Genomic DNA, 15,626 nt, shown 5'->3' on the forward strand with positions numbered 1-15,626 from the left:
CCCTCCCCTATTCCCCATGTAGTCCACTACCTCCCATATTCCCCATGTAGTCCACTCCCTCACCTATTCCCCATGTAGTCCACTACCTCCCCTATTCCCCATGTAGTCCACTCCATCCCCCATTCCCCATATAGTCCACTACCTCCCCATGTAGTCCACTCCATCCCCTATTCCCCATATAGTCCACTACCTCCCTATGTAGTCCACTACCTCCCCATGTAATCCACTACCTCACCATGTAATCCATTACCTCCCCTATTCCCCATGTAATTCATTCCCTCCCCATGTAGTCCACTACCTCCCCATGTAGTCCACTACCTCCCCATGTAATCCACTACCTCCCCATGTAGTCCACTACCTCCCCATGTAGTCCACTACCTCCCCATGTAGTCCACTACCTCCCCTATTCCCCATGTAGTCCACTACCTCCCCATGTAATCCACTACCTCCCCTATTCCCCATGTAGTCCACTACCTCCCCATGTAATCCACTACCTCCCCTATTCCCCATGTAGTCCACTACCTCCCCATGTAATCCACTACCTCCCCTATTCCCCATGTAGTCCACTACCTCCCCATGTATTCCACTACCTCCCCTATTCCCCATGTGGTCCACTATCTCCCCATGTAGTCCACTACCTCCCCATGTAGTCCATTACCTCCCCATGTAGTCCACTACCTCCCCATGTAATCCAATACCTCCCCATGTAGTCCACTACCTCCCCAGGTAGTCCACTCCCTCCCCATGTAGTCCACTCCCTCCCCTATTCTCCATGTAGTCCACTACCTCCCTATGTAGTCCCCTCCTCCCCTATTCCACCTGTAATCCAGTACCACCCCATGTAATCCAGTACCTCCCCATGTAGTCCACTACCTCCCCTATTCTCCATGTATTCCACTACCTCCCTATGTAGTCCAAACCCTCCACTACCTCCTCATGTAATCCACTACCTCCACTATTCCCCATGTAGTCCACTACCTTCCCATGTAGTCCACTCCCTCCACGATTCCCCATGTAGTCCACTCCCTCCACTATTCCACATGTAGTCCACTACCTCCCCTATTCCCCATGTAGTCCACTACCTTCCCATGTAGTCCACTCCCTCCCCTATTCCCCAGGTAGTCGACTTTCTCCACTATTCCCCAGGTAGTCCACTCCCTCCCCTATTCCCCATGTAGTCCATCCCCTCCCCTATTCCCCATGTAGTCCACTACCTCCCCATGTATTCCACTACCTCCCCTATTCCCCATGTGGTCCACTACCTCCCCATGTAGTCCACTACCTCCCCATGTAATCCACTACCTCCACTATTTCCCATGTAGTCCACTACCTTCCCATGTAGTCCACTCCCTCCACTATTCCACATGTAGTCCACTACCCCCCCCTATTCCCAATGTAGTCCACTACCTCCCCTATTCCCCATGTAGTCCACTCCATCCCCTATTCCCCATGTAGTCCACTCCATCCCCTATTCCCCATGTAGTCCACTCCATCCCCTATTCCCCATGTAGTCCACTCCATCCCCAATTCCCCATGTAGTCCACTCCATCCCCTATTCCCCATGTAGTGCACTCCATCCCCTATTCCCCATGTAGTCCACTCCATCCCCTATTCCCCATGTAGTCCACTCCCTCCCCTATTCCCCATGTAGTCCATTCCCTCCCCTATTCCCCATGTAGTCCACTCCCTCCTCTATTCCCCATGTAGTCCACTACCTCCCCTATTCCCCATGTAGTCCACTCCCTTCCCTATTCCCCATGTAGTCCACTACCTTCCCTATTCCCCATGTAGTCCACTACCTCCCCTATTCCCCATGTAGTCAACTACCTCCCCTATTCCCAATGTAGTCCACTCCCTCCCCTATTCCCCATGTAGTCCACTCCATCCCCTATTCCCCATGTAGTCCACTACCTCCCCATGTAGTCCACTCCCTCCCCTATTCCCCATGTAGTCCACTCCATCCCCTATTCCCCATGTAGTCCACTCCATCCCCTATTCCCCATGTAGTCCACTCCATCCCCAATTCCCCATGTAGTCCACTCCATCCCCTACTCCCCATGTAGTCCACTCCATCCCCTATTCCCCATGTAGTCCACTCCATCCCCTATTCCCCATGTAGTCCACTCCCTCCCCTATTCCCCAGGTAGTCCAATCCCTCCCCAATTCCCCATGTAGTCCACTCCATCCCCTATTCCCCATGTAGTCCCACTCCCTCCCCTATTCCCCACGTAATCCACTCCCTCCCCTATTCCCCACGTAGTCCACTCCATCCCCTATTCCCCACGTAGTCCACTCCCTCCACTATTCCCCATGTAGTCCACTCCCTCCACTATTCCCCATGTAGTCCACTCCATCCCCTATTCCCCATGTAGTCCACTCCATCCCCTATTCCCCATGTAGTCCACTCCCTCCCCTATTCCCCATGTAGTCCATTCCCTCCCCTATTCCCCATGTAGTCCACTCCATCCCCTATTCCCCATGTAGTCCACTCCCTCCACTATTCCCCATGTAGTCCACTCCCTCCACTATTCCCCATGTAGTCCACTCCCTCCACTATTCCCCATGTAGTCCACTCCATCCCCTATTCCCCATGTAGTCCACTCCATCCCCTATTCCCCACGTAGTCCACTCCATCCCCTATTCCCCATGTAGTCCACTCCATCCCCAATTCCCCATGTAGTCCACTCCATCCCCTATTCCCCATGTAGTCCACTCCATCCCCTATTCCCCATGTAGTCCACTCCATCCCCTATTCCCCAGGTAGTCCAATCCCTCCCCAATTCCCCATGTAGTCCACTCCATCCCCTATTCCCCATGTAGTCCACTGCCTCCCCTATTCCCCATCTAGTCCACTCCCTCCCCTATTCCCCACGTAGTCCACTCCATCCCCTATTCCCCATGTAGTCCACTCCCTCCACTATTCCCCACGTAGTCCACTCCCTCCACTATTCCCCACGTAGTCCACTCCCTCCCCTATTCCCCATGTAGTCCACTCCCTCCACTATTCCCCATGTAGTCCACTCCCTCCACTATTCCCCATGTAGTCCACTCCATCCCCTATTCCCCATGTAGTCCACTCCATCCCCTATTCCCCATGTAGTCCACTCCATCCCCTATTCCCCATGTAGTCCACTCCCTCCCCTACTCCCCATGTAGTCCATTCCCTCCCCTATTCCCCATGTAGTCCACTCCCTCCCCAATTCCCCATGTAGTCCACTCCATCCCCTATTCCCCATGTAGTCCACTCCCTCCCCTATTCCCCACGTAGTCCACTCCATCCCCTATTCCCCATGTAGTCCACTCCCTCCCCTATTCCCCATGTAGTCCACTCCATCCCCTATTCCCCATGTAGTCCACTCCCTCCACTATTCCCCATGTAGTCCACTCCCTCCACCATTCCCCATGTAGTCCACTCCATCCCCTATTCCCCATGTAGTCCACTCCATCCCCTATTCCCCATGTAGTCCACTCCCTCCCCTATTCCCCATGTAGTCCACTCCATCCCCTATTCCCCATGTAGTCCACTCCCTCCCCTATTCCCCACGTAGTCCACTCCCTCCCCAATTCCCCATGTAGTCCACTCCCTCCCCTATTTCCCATGTAGTCCACTCCATCCCCTATTCCCCATGTAGTCCACTCCCTCCACTATTCCCCATGTAGTCCACTCCATCCCCTATTCCCCATGTAGTCCACTCCCTCCCCTATTCCCTATGTAGTCCACTCCCTCCCCTATTCCAATTGTAGTCCACTCCCTCCACTACCTCCCCATGTAGTCCACTACCTCCCCTATTCCAATTGTAGTCCACTCCCTCCCCATGTAGTCCACTCCATCCCCTATTCCCCATGTAGTCCACTCCATCCCCTATTCCCCATGTAGTCCATTCCCTCCCCTATTCCCCAGGTAGTCCACTCCCTCCCCTATTCCCCATGTAGTCCACTCCATCCCCTATTCCCCATGTAGTCCACTCCATCCCCTATTCCAAATGTAGTCCACTCCATCCCCTATTCCCCATGTAGTCCACTCCCTCCACTATTCCCCATGTAGTCCACTCCCTCCACTATTCCCCATGTAGTCCACTCCATCCCCTATTCCCCATGTAGTCCAATCCCTCCCCAATTCCCCAGGTAGTCCAATCCCTCCCCTATTCCCCAGGTAGTCCACTCCCTCCCCTATTCCCCATGTAGTCCACTCCCTCCCCTATTCCCCATGTAGTCCAATCCATCCCCTATTCCCCAGGTAGTCCAATCCCTCCCCTATTCCCCATGTAGTCCACTACCTCTAAATTGTTTTATGCTTTAAATTCCCGGATGTCGTAATCATTCCAGCTTTTCATCTCGTACATTTCTCTGCATGATATTGAGGAAGCGAATCGTCTCGACAACAGCTGATAATCGGCTGAGGGGAACGTGCTGTACCGAAATGAAGGAATGGTGGCAACAACACACTCTCAATATTAGTGAGTCTAGTATGTTGATATTTGTTGCTTACTGCATACATCATTACTAAAGAGTATGCTATAAATAGTATGTAGTAAGCGAGACAGATTTTGGACATGACCACTTTCTTACCCACAGCAGTACCCAGTGTGTTATTGGGTCTAACTCTCTTATCCACAGTAGTACCCAGCCTGTTATTGGGTCTAACTCTCTTACCCACAGTAGTACCCAGTCTGTTATTGGGTCTAACTCTCTTACCCACAGTAGTACCCAGTCTGTTATTGGGTCTAACTCTCTTACCCACAGTAGTACCCAGTCTGTTATTGGGTCTAACTCTCTTACCCACAGTAGTACCCAGTCTGTTATTGGGTCTAACTCTCTTACCCACAGTAGTACCCAGTGTGTTATTGGGTCTAACTCTCTTACCCACAGTAGCACCCAGTGTGTTGGGGAAGTGTCCATTGCAGTAGTGGTGGATGAAGGAGCTTTTGCCCACTCCCGAGTTCCCCAAAAACACCACCTTGAATACCCTCTGGGGGTGGGTGCTGGTCAGTCTGGCCTGTAGAGGAAGGAGCAGATGGGGGAGGGGGGGGGGGGTATGCGACGTTATTCAGTTGGTCTGTCTAAATTCTCAGTCGTAACGCAAGTATGTCCCAGACCTTCCATCGTGGTTTTACAGAATGCAAATGTCCTGCAAATGTCCTATATTTGCATATATCTCTCGCTCTCGCTCTCTCTGAAAGGTGATTCCACTTGAAGAGTCCACAGTACCTGTATTGCTTCAGTCCGTCCATTACCGTCACAGCTGTGTTCTCTGAATGCCCGTCTTCTCTTGGACGAGTTAAATGGTATCCCATCTGAAGCCAGCTCCAGCTCTGATTGGCTGAAAGAGCTCAGCTGTCTTAGTAAATCAACGGGACAGAACATTAGTTACTTCCTTATAGGTCAATTAGTTACTATAGTTACTATAACAGTCATAATAACTTAATAACTTAAGTTATTATGACTGTTAGTTCCATCTCAAAACGTCATTAAAAATAGACTAACGCTGCAGCATAGCATACGGTTTAGTGGCTGAATCATGGATGAAACAAACCTTTCGATTGGCTTGTCTTGCAGTATGTAGTTCCCTATCACTGAGCCTTTCTTCCGCAGAGGCTTCCTGACATTAGGAGGCTGAACATGATGGCAGAGAAACCAGAATGAAAAAACAAAAATGGATATAGGTGTTGTTTATTCGGGCACCAAAATGGTGATTTAACAACATTGGTTTGGTCAAAAAGACATTAAATATCAACACATGAACATGTTTACAAAATAGACAACAGGTAAATACACAGATATTTCATTTTATGTTCTCAAGTAAAAAATTTAATTGCGTAAAAGCATTGTGTAAAGTGCAACAATTACCGTCAACTCAGTTTACTAAACTCTAGTTAAATAATCGGCTCGTCAATATCGCATGTTTCAAATGAAAATCACAGATTACAATGAGGTTAAGGATCTTTTTTTTTTGCACATTGCTTTTGCACTAGGAAAATGTCCCGTCCCGTCCCCTCCACTCCCCTCCCCTCCCCTCCACTCCACTCCCCTCCCGTCGCGTCCCCTCCCGTCCCCTCCCCTCCCCTCCTGTCCCCTCCCCTCCACTCCCCTCCCCTCCCCTCCACTCCACTCCCCTCCACTCCCCTCCCGTCGCGTCCCCTCCCCTCCACTCCCCTCCCCTCCCCTCCACTCCCCTCCACTCCACTCCCCTCCCCTCCACTCCCCTCCCCTCCACTCCCCTCCCGTCGCGTCCCCTCCCCTCCACTCCCGTCCCCCTCCCGTCCCCTCCCCTCCTGTCCCCTCCACTCCCCTCCCGTCCCTTCCCCTCCTCTCCCGTCCCCTCCCCTCCTCTCCCCTCCTGTCCCCTCCACTCCCCTCCCGTCCCCTCCCCTCCTCTCCCCTCCCGTCCCCTCCACTCCCCTCCCGTCCCCTCCACTCCCGTCCCCTCCTCTCCCGTCCACTCCCGTCCGCCTCCCCTCCTGTCCACTCCCGTCCGCCTCCCCTCCTGTCCACTCCTCTCCCGTCCCCTCCCGTCCCCTCCCGTCCCCTCCTCTCCCGTCCCCTCCCGTCCTCTCCCGTCCCCTCCTCTCCCGTCCCCTCCCCTCCCCTCCCATCCCCTCCTCTCCCGTTCCTCCCGTCCCATCCCCTCCCGTCCCCTCCACTCCCCTCCACTCCACTCCACTCCCCTCCCCTCCCCTCCTCTCCCGTTCCTCCCGTCCCCTCCCCTCCTCTCCTCTCCTCTCCCGTCCCCTCCACTCCACTCCCCTCCCGTCCCCTCCCCTCCCCTCCCCTCCCCTCCCGTCCCTGGTGCAGTTGTTTATTTTACAATATTGTACTGTATGCTGGATTGCAAGAACTTGTTTTCAATACTTTGTTCCTTTTATTAAATTAAAAATAACAAAAACGTTTGATCCAGAATGATGAAAGTGCTACCTTGGAATCTACAGACCATTAAAGATACAGTATTATGGGATGCATATTTCTCACCTTCAAAATAACATTGTTCAAAAAAAATACTCAAACTCAACAACAACAAAAATCTATAAAATGCCGTTTACCTCAGAAACAGCGATGCCGTTTACCTCAGAAACAGCGATGCCGTTTACCTCAGAAACAGCGATGCCGTTTACCTCAGAAACAGCGATGCCGTTTACCTCAGAAACAGCGATGCCGTTTACCTCAGAAACAGCGATTCCCTTTGTGTTGAAACAGACTTGGAGGTACCAGTCTGTTCCTTCGCCACACAACATTAACATTCATTATGACCCAGAAGTTTTTCCTTTCCAATGTAACATGTAATGTGATCTGACCAAGGAAGATCTCCAGGCCTTGTTTTGCTCACAGCCTCTCTCAAAACATACCCCAAAAAACAGTGACTCTGAAATATCATCACAGTTACAAATATTACCCAGTACTAGAGATGCCATCTACAAACCATAGGTATGGTTCAGTAGGGGTAGTAGGGGTGTTTCCAGGGAGAACTAGCGTGGTTCAGTAGGGGGTAGTAGGGGTGTGTCCAGGGAGAACTAGCATGGTTCAGTAGGGGGTAGTAGGGGTGTGTCCAGGGAGAACTAGCATGGTTCAGTAGGGGTGTGTCCAGGGAGAACTAGCATGGTTCAGTAGGGGTGTGTCCAGGGAGAACTAGCATGGTTCAGTAGGGGTGTGTCCAGGGAGAACTAACATGGTTCAGTAGGGGTGTGTCCAGGGAGAACTAACATGGTTCAGTAGGGGTGTGTCCAGGGAGAACTAGCGTGGTTCAGTAGGGGTAGTAGGGGTGTTTCCAGGGAGAACTAGCGTGGTTCAGTAGGGGGTAGTAGGGGTGTGTCCAGGGAGAACTAGCATGGTTCAGTAGGGGTAGAGGGGTGTGTCCAGGGAGAACTAGCATGGTTCAGTAGGGGTGTGTCCAGGGAGAACTAGCATGGTTCAGTAGGGGTAGAGGGGTGTGTCCAGGGAGAACTAGCATGGTTCAGTAGGGGTGTGTCCAGGGAGAACTAGCATGGTTCAGTAGGGGTGTGTCCAGGGAGAACTAGCATGGTTCAGTAGGGGTGTGTCCAGGGAGAACTAGCATGGTTCAGTAGGGGTGTGTCCAGGGAGAACTAACATGGTTCAGTAGGGGTGTGTCCAGGGAGAACTAACATGGTTCAGTAGGGGTAGTAGGGGTGTGTCCAGGGAGAACTAACATGGTTCAGTAGGGGTAGTAGGGGTGTGTCCAGGGAGAACTAACATGGTTCAGTAGGGGTAGTAGGGGTGTGTCCAGGGAGAACTAACATGGTTCAGTAGGGGTAGTAGGGGTGTGTCCAGGGAGAACTAACATGGTTCAGTAGGGGTAGTAGGGGTGTGTCCAGGGAGAACTAACATGGTTCAGTAGGGGTAGTAGGGGTGTGTCCAGGGAGAACTAGCATGGTTCAGTAGGGGTAGTAGGGGTGTGTCCAGGGAGAACTAGCATGGTTCAGTAGGGGTGTGTCCAGGGAGAACTAGCGTGGTTCAGTAGGGGTAGTGGGGGTGTGTCCAGGGAGAACTAACATGGTTCAGTAGGGGGTAGTAGGGGTGTGTCCAGGGAGAACTAGCATGGTTCAGTAAGGGGTGTGTCCAGGGAGAACTAGCATGGTTCAGTAGGGGTAGTGGGGGTGTGTCCAGGGAGAACTAGCATGGTTCAGTAGGGGTAGTAGGGGTGTGTCCAGGGAGAACTAACATGGTTCAGTAGGGGGTAGTAGGGGTGTGTCCAGGGAGAACTAGCATGGTTCAGTAAGGGGTGTGTCCAGGGAGAACTAGCATGGTTCAGTAGGGGTGTGTCCAGGGAGAACTAGCGTGGTTCAGTAGGGGTAGTGGGGGTGTGTCCAGGGAGAACTAGCATGGTTCAGTAGGGGGTAGTAGGGGTGTGTCCAGGGAGAACTAGCATGGTTCAGTAGGGGTGTGTCCAGGGAGAACTAGCATGGTTCAGTAGGGGTGTGTCCAGGGAGAACTAGCGTGGTTCAGTAGGGGTAGTGGGGGTGTGTCCAGGGAGAACTAGCATAGTTCAGTAGGGGTAGTGGGGGTGTGTCCAGGGAGAACTAGCATGGTTCAGTAGGGGTGTGTCCAGGGAGAACTAACATGGTTCAGTAGGGGTGTGTCCAGGGAGAACTAGCGTGGTTCAGTAGGGGTAGTGGGGGTGTGTCCAGGGAGAACTAGCATGGTTCAGTAGTGGTAGTGGGGGCGTGTCCAGGAAGAACTAGCATGGTTCAGTAGGGGTGTGTCCAGGGAGAACTAGTGTGGTTCAGTAGGGGTAGTAGGGGCGTGTCCAGGAAGAACTAGCATGGTTCAGTAGTGGTAGTAGGGGCGTGTCCAGGAAGAACTAGCATGGTTCAGTAGGGGTGTGTCCAGGGAGAACTAGTGTGGTTCAGTAGGGGTAGTAGGGGTGTGTCCATGGAGAACTAGCGTGGTTCAGTAGGGGTAGTGGGGGGGTGTCCAGGGAGAACTAGCGTAGTTCAGTAGGGGTAGTAGGGGTGTGTCCAGGGAGAACTAGCATGGTTCAGTAGTGGTAGTGGGGGCGTGTCCAGGAAGAACTAGCATGGTTCAGTAGGGGTGTGTCCAGGGAGAACTAGTGTGGTTCAGTAGGGGTAGTAGGGGTGTGTCCAGGGAGAACTAGCGTGGTTCAGTAGGGGTAGTGGGGGTGTGTCCAGGGAGAACTAGCGTAGTTCAGTAGGGGTAGTAGGGGTGTGTCCAGGGAGAACTAGCGTGGTTCAGTAGGGGTAGTAGGGGCGTGTCCAGGGGGTGGAGCCCCGTATAGTGACAGTGGGAGTTTGGGAGTGGTGATGGTGGGACAGACTGGTGGAGACGAGGGGAGACGAGGAGAGACGAGGAGAGAAGAGGAGAGACGAGGAGAGAGCGTCGGTGACTAACACTGACCCTCTTCTGGGACTGATGTGTGTCTTTCTCATCTCTCAGACGTTTGTTCATATCCCTGAGAGGATAAACAAATCAGAAACAAACACATAGTAACGCGTACAGTAAGCACTTCATAAACAACAAATGTTATTTGCTCTCCAATAAACAATCTGGTAACACGCAGACAGACAGACAGGCAAGCAGACATGCAGGCAGACCACAGACAGACGATAGGCAGGCAGGCAGACGATAGGCAGGCTGGCAGGCAGACGATAGGCAGGCAGGCAAACACAGACAGACGATAGGCAGGCAGGCAGACGATAGGCAGGCTGGCAGGCAGACGATAGGCAGGCAGGCAAACACAGACAGACGATAGGCAGGCAGGCAGACGATAGGCAGGCTGGCAGGCAGACGATAGGCAGGCAGGCAGACAGACGACAGGCAGGCAAACGACAGGCAGGCAGGCAGACAGACGACAGGCAGGCAAGCAGACGACAGGCAGGCAGGCAAGCAGACGACAGGCAGGCAGACAGACGACAGACAGACAGACGATAGGCAGGCAGACAGACGACAGGCAGGCAGACAGACGACAGGCAGGCAGACAGAGACGATAGGCAGGCAGTCAGACGATAGGCAGGCAGGCAGACGATAGGCAGGCAGGCAGGCAGGCAGACAGACGACAGGCAGGCAGACAGACGACAGGCAGGCAGACAGACGACAGGCAGGCAGACAGATGACAGGCAAGCAGACAGATGACAGGCAGGCAGACCGACGATAGGCAGGCAGGCAGACGGCAGGCAGGCAGGCAGACGATAGGCAGGCCGACAGACAGACGATAGGCAGGCAGACAGACAGACGATAGGCAGGCCGACAGACAGACGATAGGCAGGCCGACAGACAGACGATAGGCAGGCCGACAGACAGACGATAGGCAGACAGACAGACAGACAGACGATAGGCAGACAGACAGACAGACAGACGATAGGCAGGCAGACAGACAGACAGACGATAGGCAGACAGACAGACAGACAGACGATAGGCAGGCAGACAGACCTCAGTAACTCCAACTGCCTCTGCAGACTGTCTTTTTCTTTCTGCATGTTCTTGGAGACCTTGAGCACAGTCCTAGAGAGAAACACACTGTGACTCAATGCAAAGGTTGTGGGTTCAATTTCCACAACGATCACGTACACAGACAAAAAATATATTTTCAAGCGTACTGTGTCAACAACACAAATATAAAAATTTTCAGAGAATATGGCAAAGCACGTAGGAGTTAGCCATCCCCTCTCCGACCTCTCTCCCTCCCTTCCCTCTCTGCCCCCCCCCTCTCCTCCCTCCCCTCTCTGCTCCCCCCTCTCCTCCCTCCCTTCTCATCTCCCCCTCTCTGACGTCTCTCTCCTCCCCTCCTCTCTGACCTCTCTCTCCTCCCTCCCCTCTCTGCTTCCCCCCTCTCCTCCCTCCCTTCTCATCTCCCCCCTCTCCGACCTCTCTCCCCCGTCCCTCCCTCCCCTCTCTGCCCCGTCCCTCCCTCCCCTCTCTGCTCCCTCACCCCTCCCTCCCTCCTCCCTACCTCTCTCTGCTCCTCTCCTCCTGGGCAGTGTTTGACTGAAGGACCTGTAACTGTTTCAGGGCTTTCTGTAGCTCCTCCCGGCTGGTCTCTAGCTGCTCCTGGAGCTGTATGTTCAGACTGTGGAGCTTCTGATTCTGCACCCTGATGTCTGCCTGCTCATAGCCCAGCGCCTGGATACGAGCCTCCAGCTGGGGGGGGGGGGAGAAGATGAAGCTGAAACAGGATGACTGAATGGATCGCTTACTCATATCAACATACAGTTGAAGTCAGAAGTTTACATACATACATATTACATAGTCATTAAAACTCGTTTTTCAACCACTCCACAAATGTCTTGTTAACAAACTATAGTTTTAGGTTAGGACATCTACTTTGTGCATGACACAAGTCATTTTTCCAACAATTGTTTACAGACAGATTATTTCACTTACAATTCACTGTATCACATTTCCAGTGGGTCAGAAGTTTACATACACAAAGTTGACTGTGCCTTTAAACATCTTGGAAAATTCCAGAAAACTATGTCATGGCTTTCGAAGCTTCTGATAAGCTAATTGACATTTGAGTCAATTAGAGGTGTACCTGTGGATGTATTTCAAGGCCTACCTTCAAATTCAGTGCCTCTTTGCTTGACATCATGGGAAAATCAAAAGAAATCAGCCAAGACCTCAGAAGAAAAAATGTAGACCTCCACAAGTCTGGTTCATCTTGGGAGCAATTTCCAAACACCTGAAGGTACCACATTCATCTGTACAAACAATAGCACGCAAGTATAAACACCATGGGACCACGCAGCCGTCATACCGCTCAGGAAGGAGACTTGTTCTGTCTCCTAGAGATGAACGTACTTTGGTGCGAAAAGTGCAAATCAATCCCAGAACAACAGCAAAGGATCTTGTGAAGATGCTGGAGGAAACAGGTACAAAAGTATCTATATCCACAGTAAAAAGAGTCCAATATCGACAGAACCTGACCATCCGTGAAGCACGGGGGTGGTAGCAACATGTTGTGGGGGTGCTTTGCTGCAGGAGGGACTGGTACACGTCACAAAATAGATGGCTTCGTGAGAAAGGAAAATGATGTCAATATATTGAAGAAACATCAAGACAGTCAGGAAGTTTGGTTGCAAATGGGTCTTCCAAATGGACAATGACCCCAAGCATAGTTCCAAAGTTGTGGCAAAATGGCAGCCTCTTGAGGCTAGGGGGCACTATTTTTATGTTTGGAAGAATAACGTTCCCAAAGTAAAACAGCCAATTTCTCATGACCAGATGCTAGAATATGCATATAATTGACAGATTAGGATAGAAAACACTCTAAAGTTTCCAAAACTGTAAAAATATTGTCTGTGAGTATAACAGAACTGATATTGCAGGCGAAAGCCTGAGGATAATCCAATCAGGAAGTGCCTCTTATTTTGACATTTCTGTGTTCCTATGCGTGCCTGTCCTTCATTTAAAGGGATATCAACCAGATTCCTTTTTCTGTGGCTTCCCTAAGGTGTCAACAGTCTTTAGACATAGTTTCAGGCTTTTATTTTGAAAAAAATGAGCGTGAAGGATCACATTGGAGAGTGAGTGGAGGGTTCTCAGAGTGAGTTGGTGCGCAATTGAGTAAAACGGCCATTGTTCCTCCCGCTGTTATGGAAAAAGCTACACACTCGGTTGATATATTATCTAATATATATTTTTAAAACGACCTGAGCAATGATTATAAAAAACGTTTGACATGTTTCTGTGGACATTATGAAGACTATTTGGAATTTCCATCTGCGTTGTCGTGACCGCTCTTTCCTGTGGATTTCTGAACATAATGTGACAAACAAACGTCGGTATTTTGGATATAAAAATAATCTTTATGGAACAAAAGGAACATTTGCTGTCTAACTGGGAGTCTCGTGAGTGAAAACATCCAAAGATCAAAAGGTAAATGGTTAATTTGATTGCTTTTCTGATTTTCGTGACCAAGCTTCCTGATGCTAAGTGTACATAATGCTATGCTAGGCTATCGATAAACTTACACAAACGCTTGGTTTGCTTTCGCTGTAAAGCATCATTTCAAAAATCTGAGATGGCAGGTGGATTGACAAAAGGCTAAGCTGTGTTTTGCAATATTGCACTTGTGATTTCATGAATATGAATATTTTCTAGTAATATTATTTGACTGTTGCGCTATGCTATTCAGCGTTGCTGACGACAATTATCCATTTGACATATTCTTCTTGCAGACGGTAATGCTACAGGGCTGGTAGCGTCAAGAAGTTAAGGACAACAAAGTTAAGGTATTGGAGTGGCCATCACAAAGCCCTGACCTCAATCCTATAGAAAATGTGTGTGCAGAACCAAAAAAGCATGTGCAAACAAGGAGGCCTACAAACCTGACTCAGTTACACCAGCTCTGTCAGGAGGAATGGGCCAAAATTCACCCAACTTATTGTGGGAACCTTGTGGAAGGCTACCCAAAATGTTTGACCCAAGTTAAACAATATAAAGGCAATGCTACCAAATACTACTTTAGTGTATGTAAACTTCTGACCCGCTGGGAATGTGATGAAAGAAATACAAGCTGAAATAAATCACTCTCTACAATTATTCTGACATTTCACATTCTTAAAATAAAGTGATGATCCTAACTGACCTAAAACAAGGGAATTTTTACTAGGATTAAATGTCAGGAATTGGGAAAATCTGAGTTTAAATGTATTTGGCTAAAATGAATGTAAACTTCAGACTTCACCTGTCTATATAACACAAATACATTACCAAACAAACTTTTTTATGCCTCGGCCCATCCCACCTATCACCATAGACCTCAGCTCTTTAATCCCACCCCCTCGGCCCATCCCACCTATCACCATAGACCACCCCCTCAGCCCATCCCACCTATCACCATAGCCCACCCCCCAGCCCATCCCACCTATCACCATAGACCTCAGCTCTTTAATCCCACCCCCTCAGCCCATCCCACCTATCACCATAGCCCACCCCCTCAGCCCATCCCACCTATCACCATAGCCCACCCCCCAGCCCATCCCACCTATCACCATAGACCTCAGCTCTTTAATCCCACCCCCTCAGCCCATCCCACCTATCACCATAGCCCACCCCCTCAGCCCATCCCACCTATCACCATAGCCCACCCCCCCAGCCCATCCCACCTATCACCATAGCCCACCCCCCCAGCCCATCCCACCTATCACCATAGCCCACCCCCCCAGCCCATCCCACCTATCACCATAGACCACCCCCTCAGCCCATCCCACCTATCACCATAGCCCACCCCCTCGGCCCATCCCACCTATCACCATAGACCACCCCCTCAGCCCATCCCACCTATCACCATAGACCACCCCCTCAGCCCATCCCACCTATCACCATAGACCACCCCCCCAGCCCATCCCACCTATCACCATAGCCCACCCCCTCAGCCCATCCCACCTATCACCATAGACCACCCCCTCAGCCCATCCCACCTATCACCATAGCCCACCCCCCCAGCCCATCCCACCTATCACCATAGACACCCCCCCCAGCCCATCCCACCTATCACCATAGACCTCAGCTCTTTAATCCCACCCCCCCAGCCCATCCCACCTATCACCATAGCCCACCCCCCCAGCCCATCCCACCTATCACCATAGCCCACCCCCCCAGCCCATCCCACCTATCACCATAGACCACCCATCAGCCCATCCCACCTATCACCATAGCCCACCCCCCCAGCCCATCCCACCTATCACCATAGCCCACCCCCCCAGCCCATCCCACCTATCACCATAGACCACCCCTCAGCCCATCCCACCTATCACCATAGCCCACCCCCCCAGCCCATCCCACCTATCACCATAGCCCACCCCCCCAGCCCATCCCACCTATCACCATAGCCCACCCCCCCAGCCCATCCCACCTATCACCATAGCCCACCCCCCCGGCCCATCCCACCTATCACCATAGCCCACCCCCCCGGCCCATCCCACCTATCACCATAGCCCACCCCCTCGGCCCATCCCACCTATCACCATAGCCCACCCCCTCGGCCCATCCCACCTATCACCATAGCCCACCCCCTCAGCCCATCCCACCTATCACCATAGCCCACCCCCCAGCCCATCCCACCTATCACCATAGCCCACCCCCCCAGCCCATCCCACCTATCACCATAGACCACCCCCTCAGCCCATCCCACCTATCACCATAGACCACCCCTCAGC

The 15,626-nt window shown here is 51.7% G+C and overlaps 1 protein-coding gene across 4 annotated transcripts in view; it reads right to left on the bottom strand.

Moving 5' to 3' along the window:
• The window catches only part of cracr2b (calcium release activated channel regulator 2B), a 74,011-nt gene that overhangs the window by 35,174 nt on the left and 23,211 nt on the right, over positions 1–15,626 (bottom strand). For all 4 annotated transcript variants that reach the window (XR_004211138.1, XM_031832912.1, XM_031832913.1 and 1 more), the window contains exons 9-14: positions 11,417–11,604; positions 10,897–10,968; positions 9,865–9,919; positions 5,534–5,613; positions 5,209–5,338; positions 4,864–4,996 (exon numbers count right to left, since the gene is read on the bottom strand). Coding sequence is in view for 3 of the 4 variants with exons in the window: in XM_031832912.1 (XP_031688772.1) it covers positions 4,864–4,996; positions 5,209–5,338; positions 5,534–5,613; positions 9,865–9,919; positions 10,897–10,968; positions 11,417–11,604 (658 nt within the window). In the remaining variant the exon portion in view is untranslated. The remainder of the gene's footprint in view (positions 1–4,863; positions 4,997–5,208; positions 5,339–5,533; positions 5,614–9,864; positions 9,920–10,896; positions 10,969–11,416; positions 11,605–15,626) is intronic.

Source organism: Oncorhynchus kisutch, linkage group LG10 (assembly GCF_002021735.2).
Source record: "Oncorhynchus kisutch isolate 150728-3 linkage group LG10, Okis_V2, whole genome shotgun sequence".
In the NCBI taxonomy this organism is placed as follows: Eukaryota; Metazoa; Chordata; class Actinopteri; order Salmoniformes; family Salmonidae; genus Oncorhynchus; species Oncorhynchus kisutch.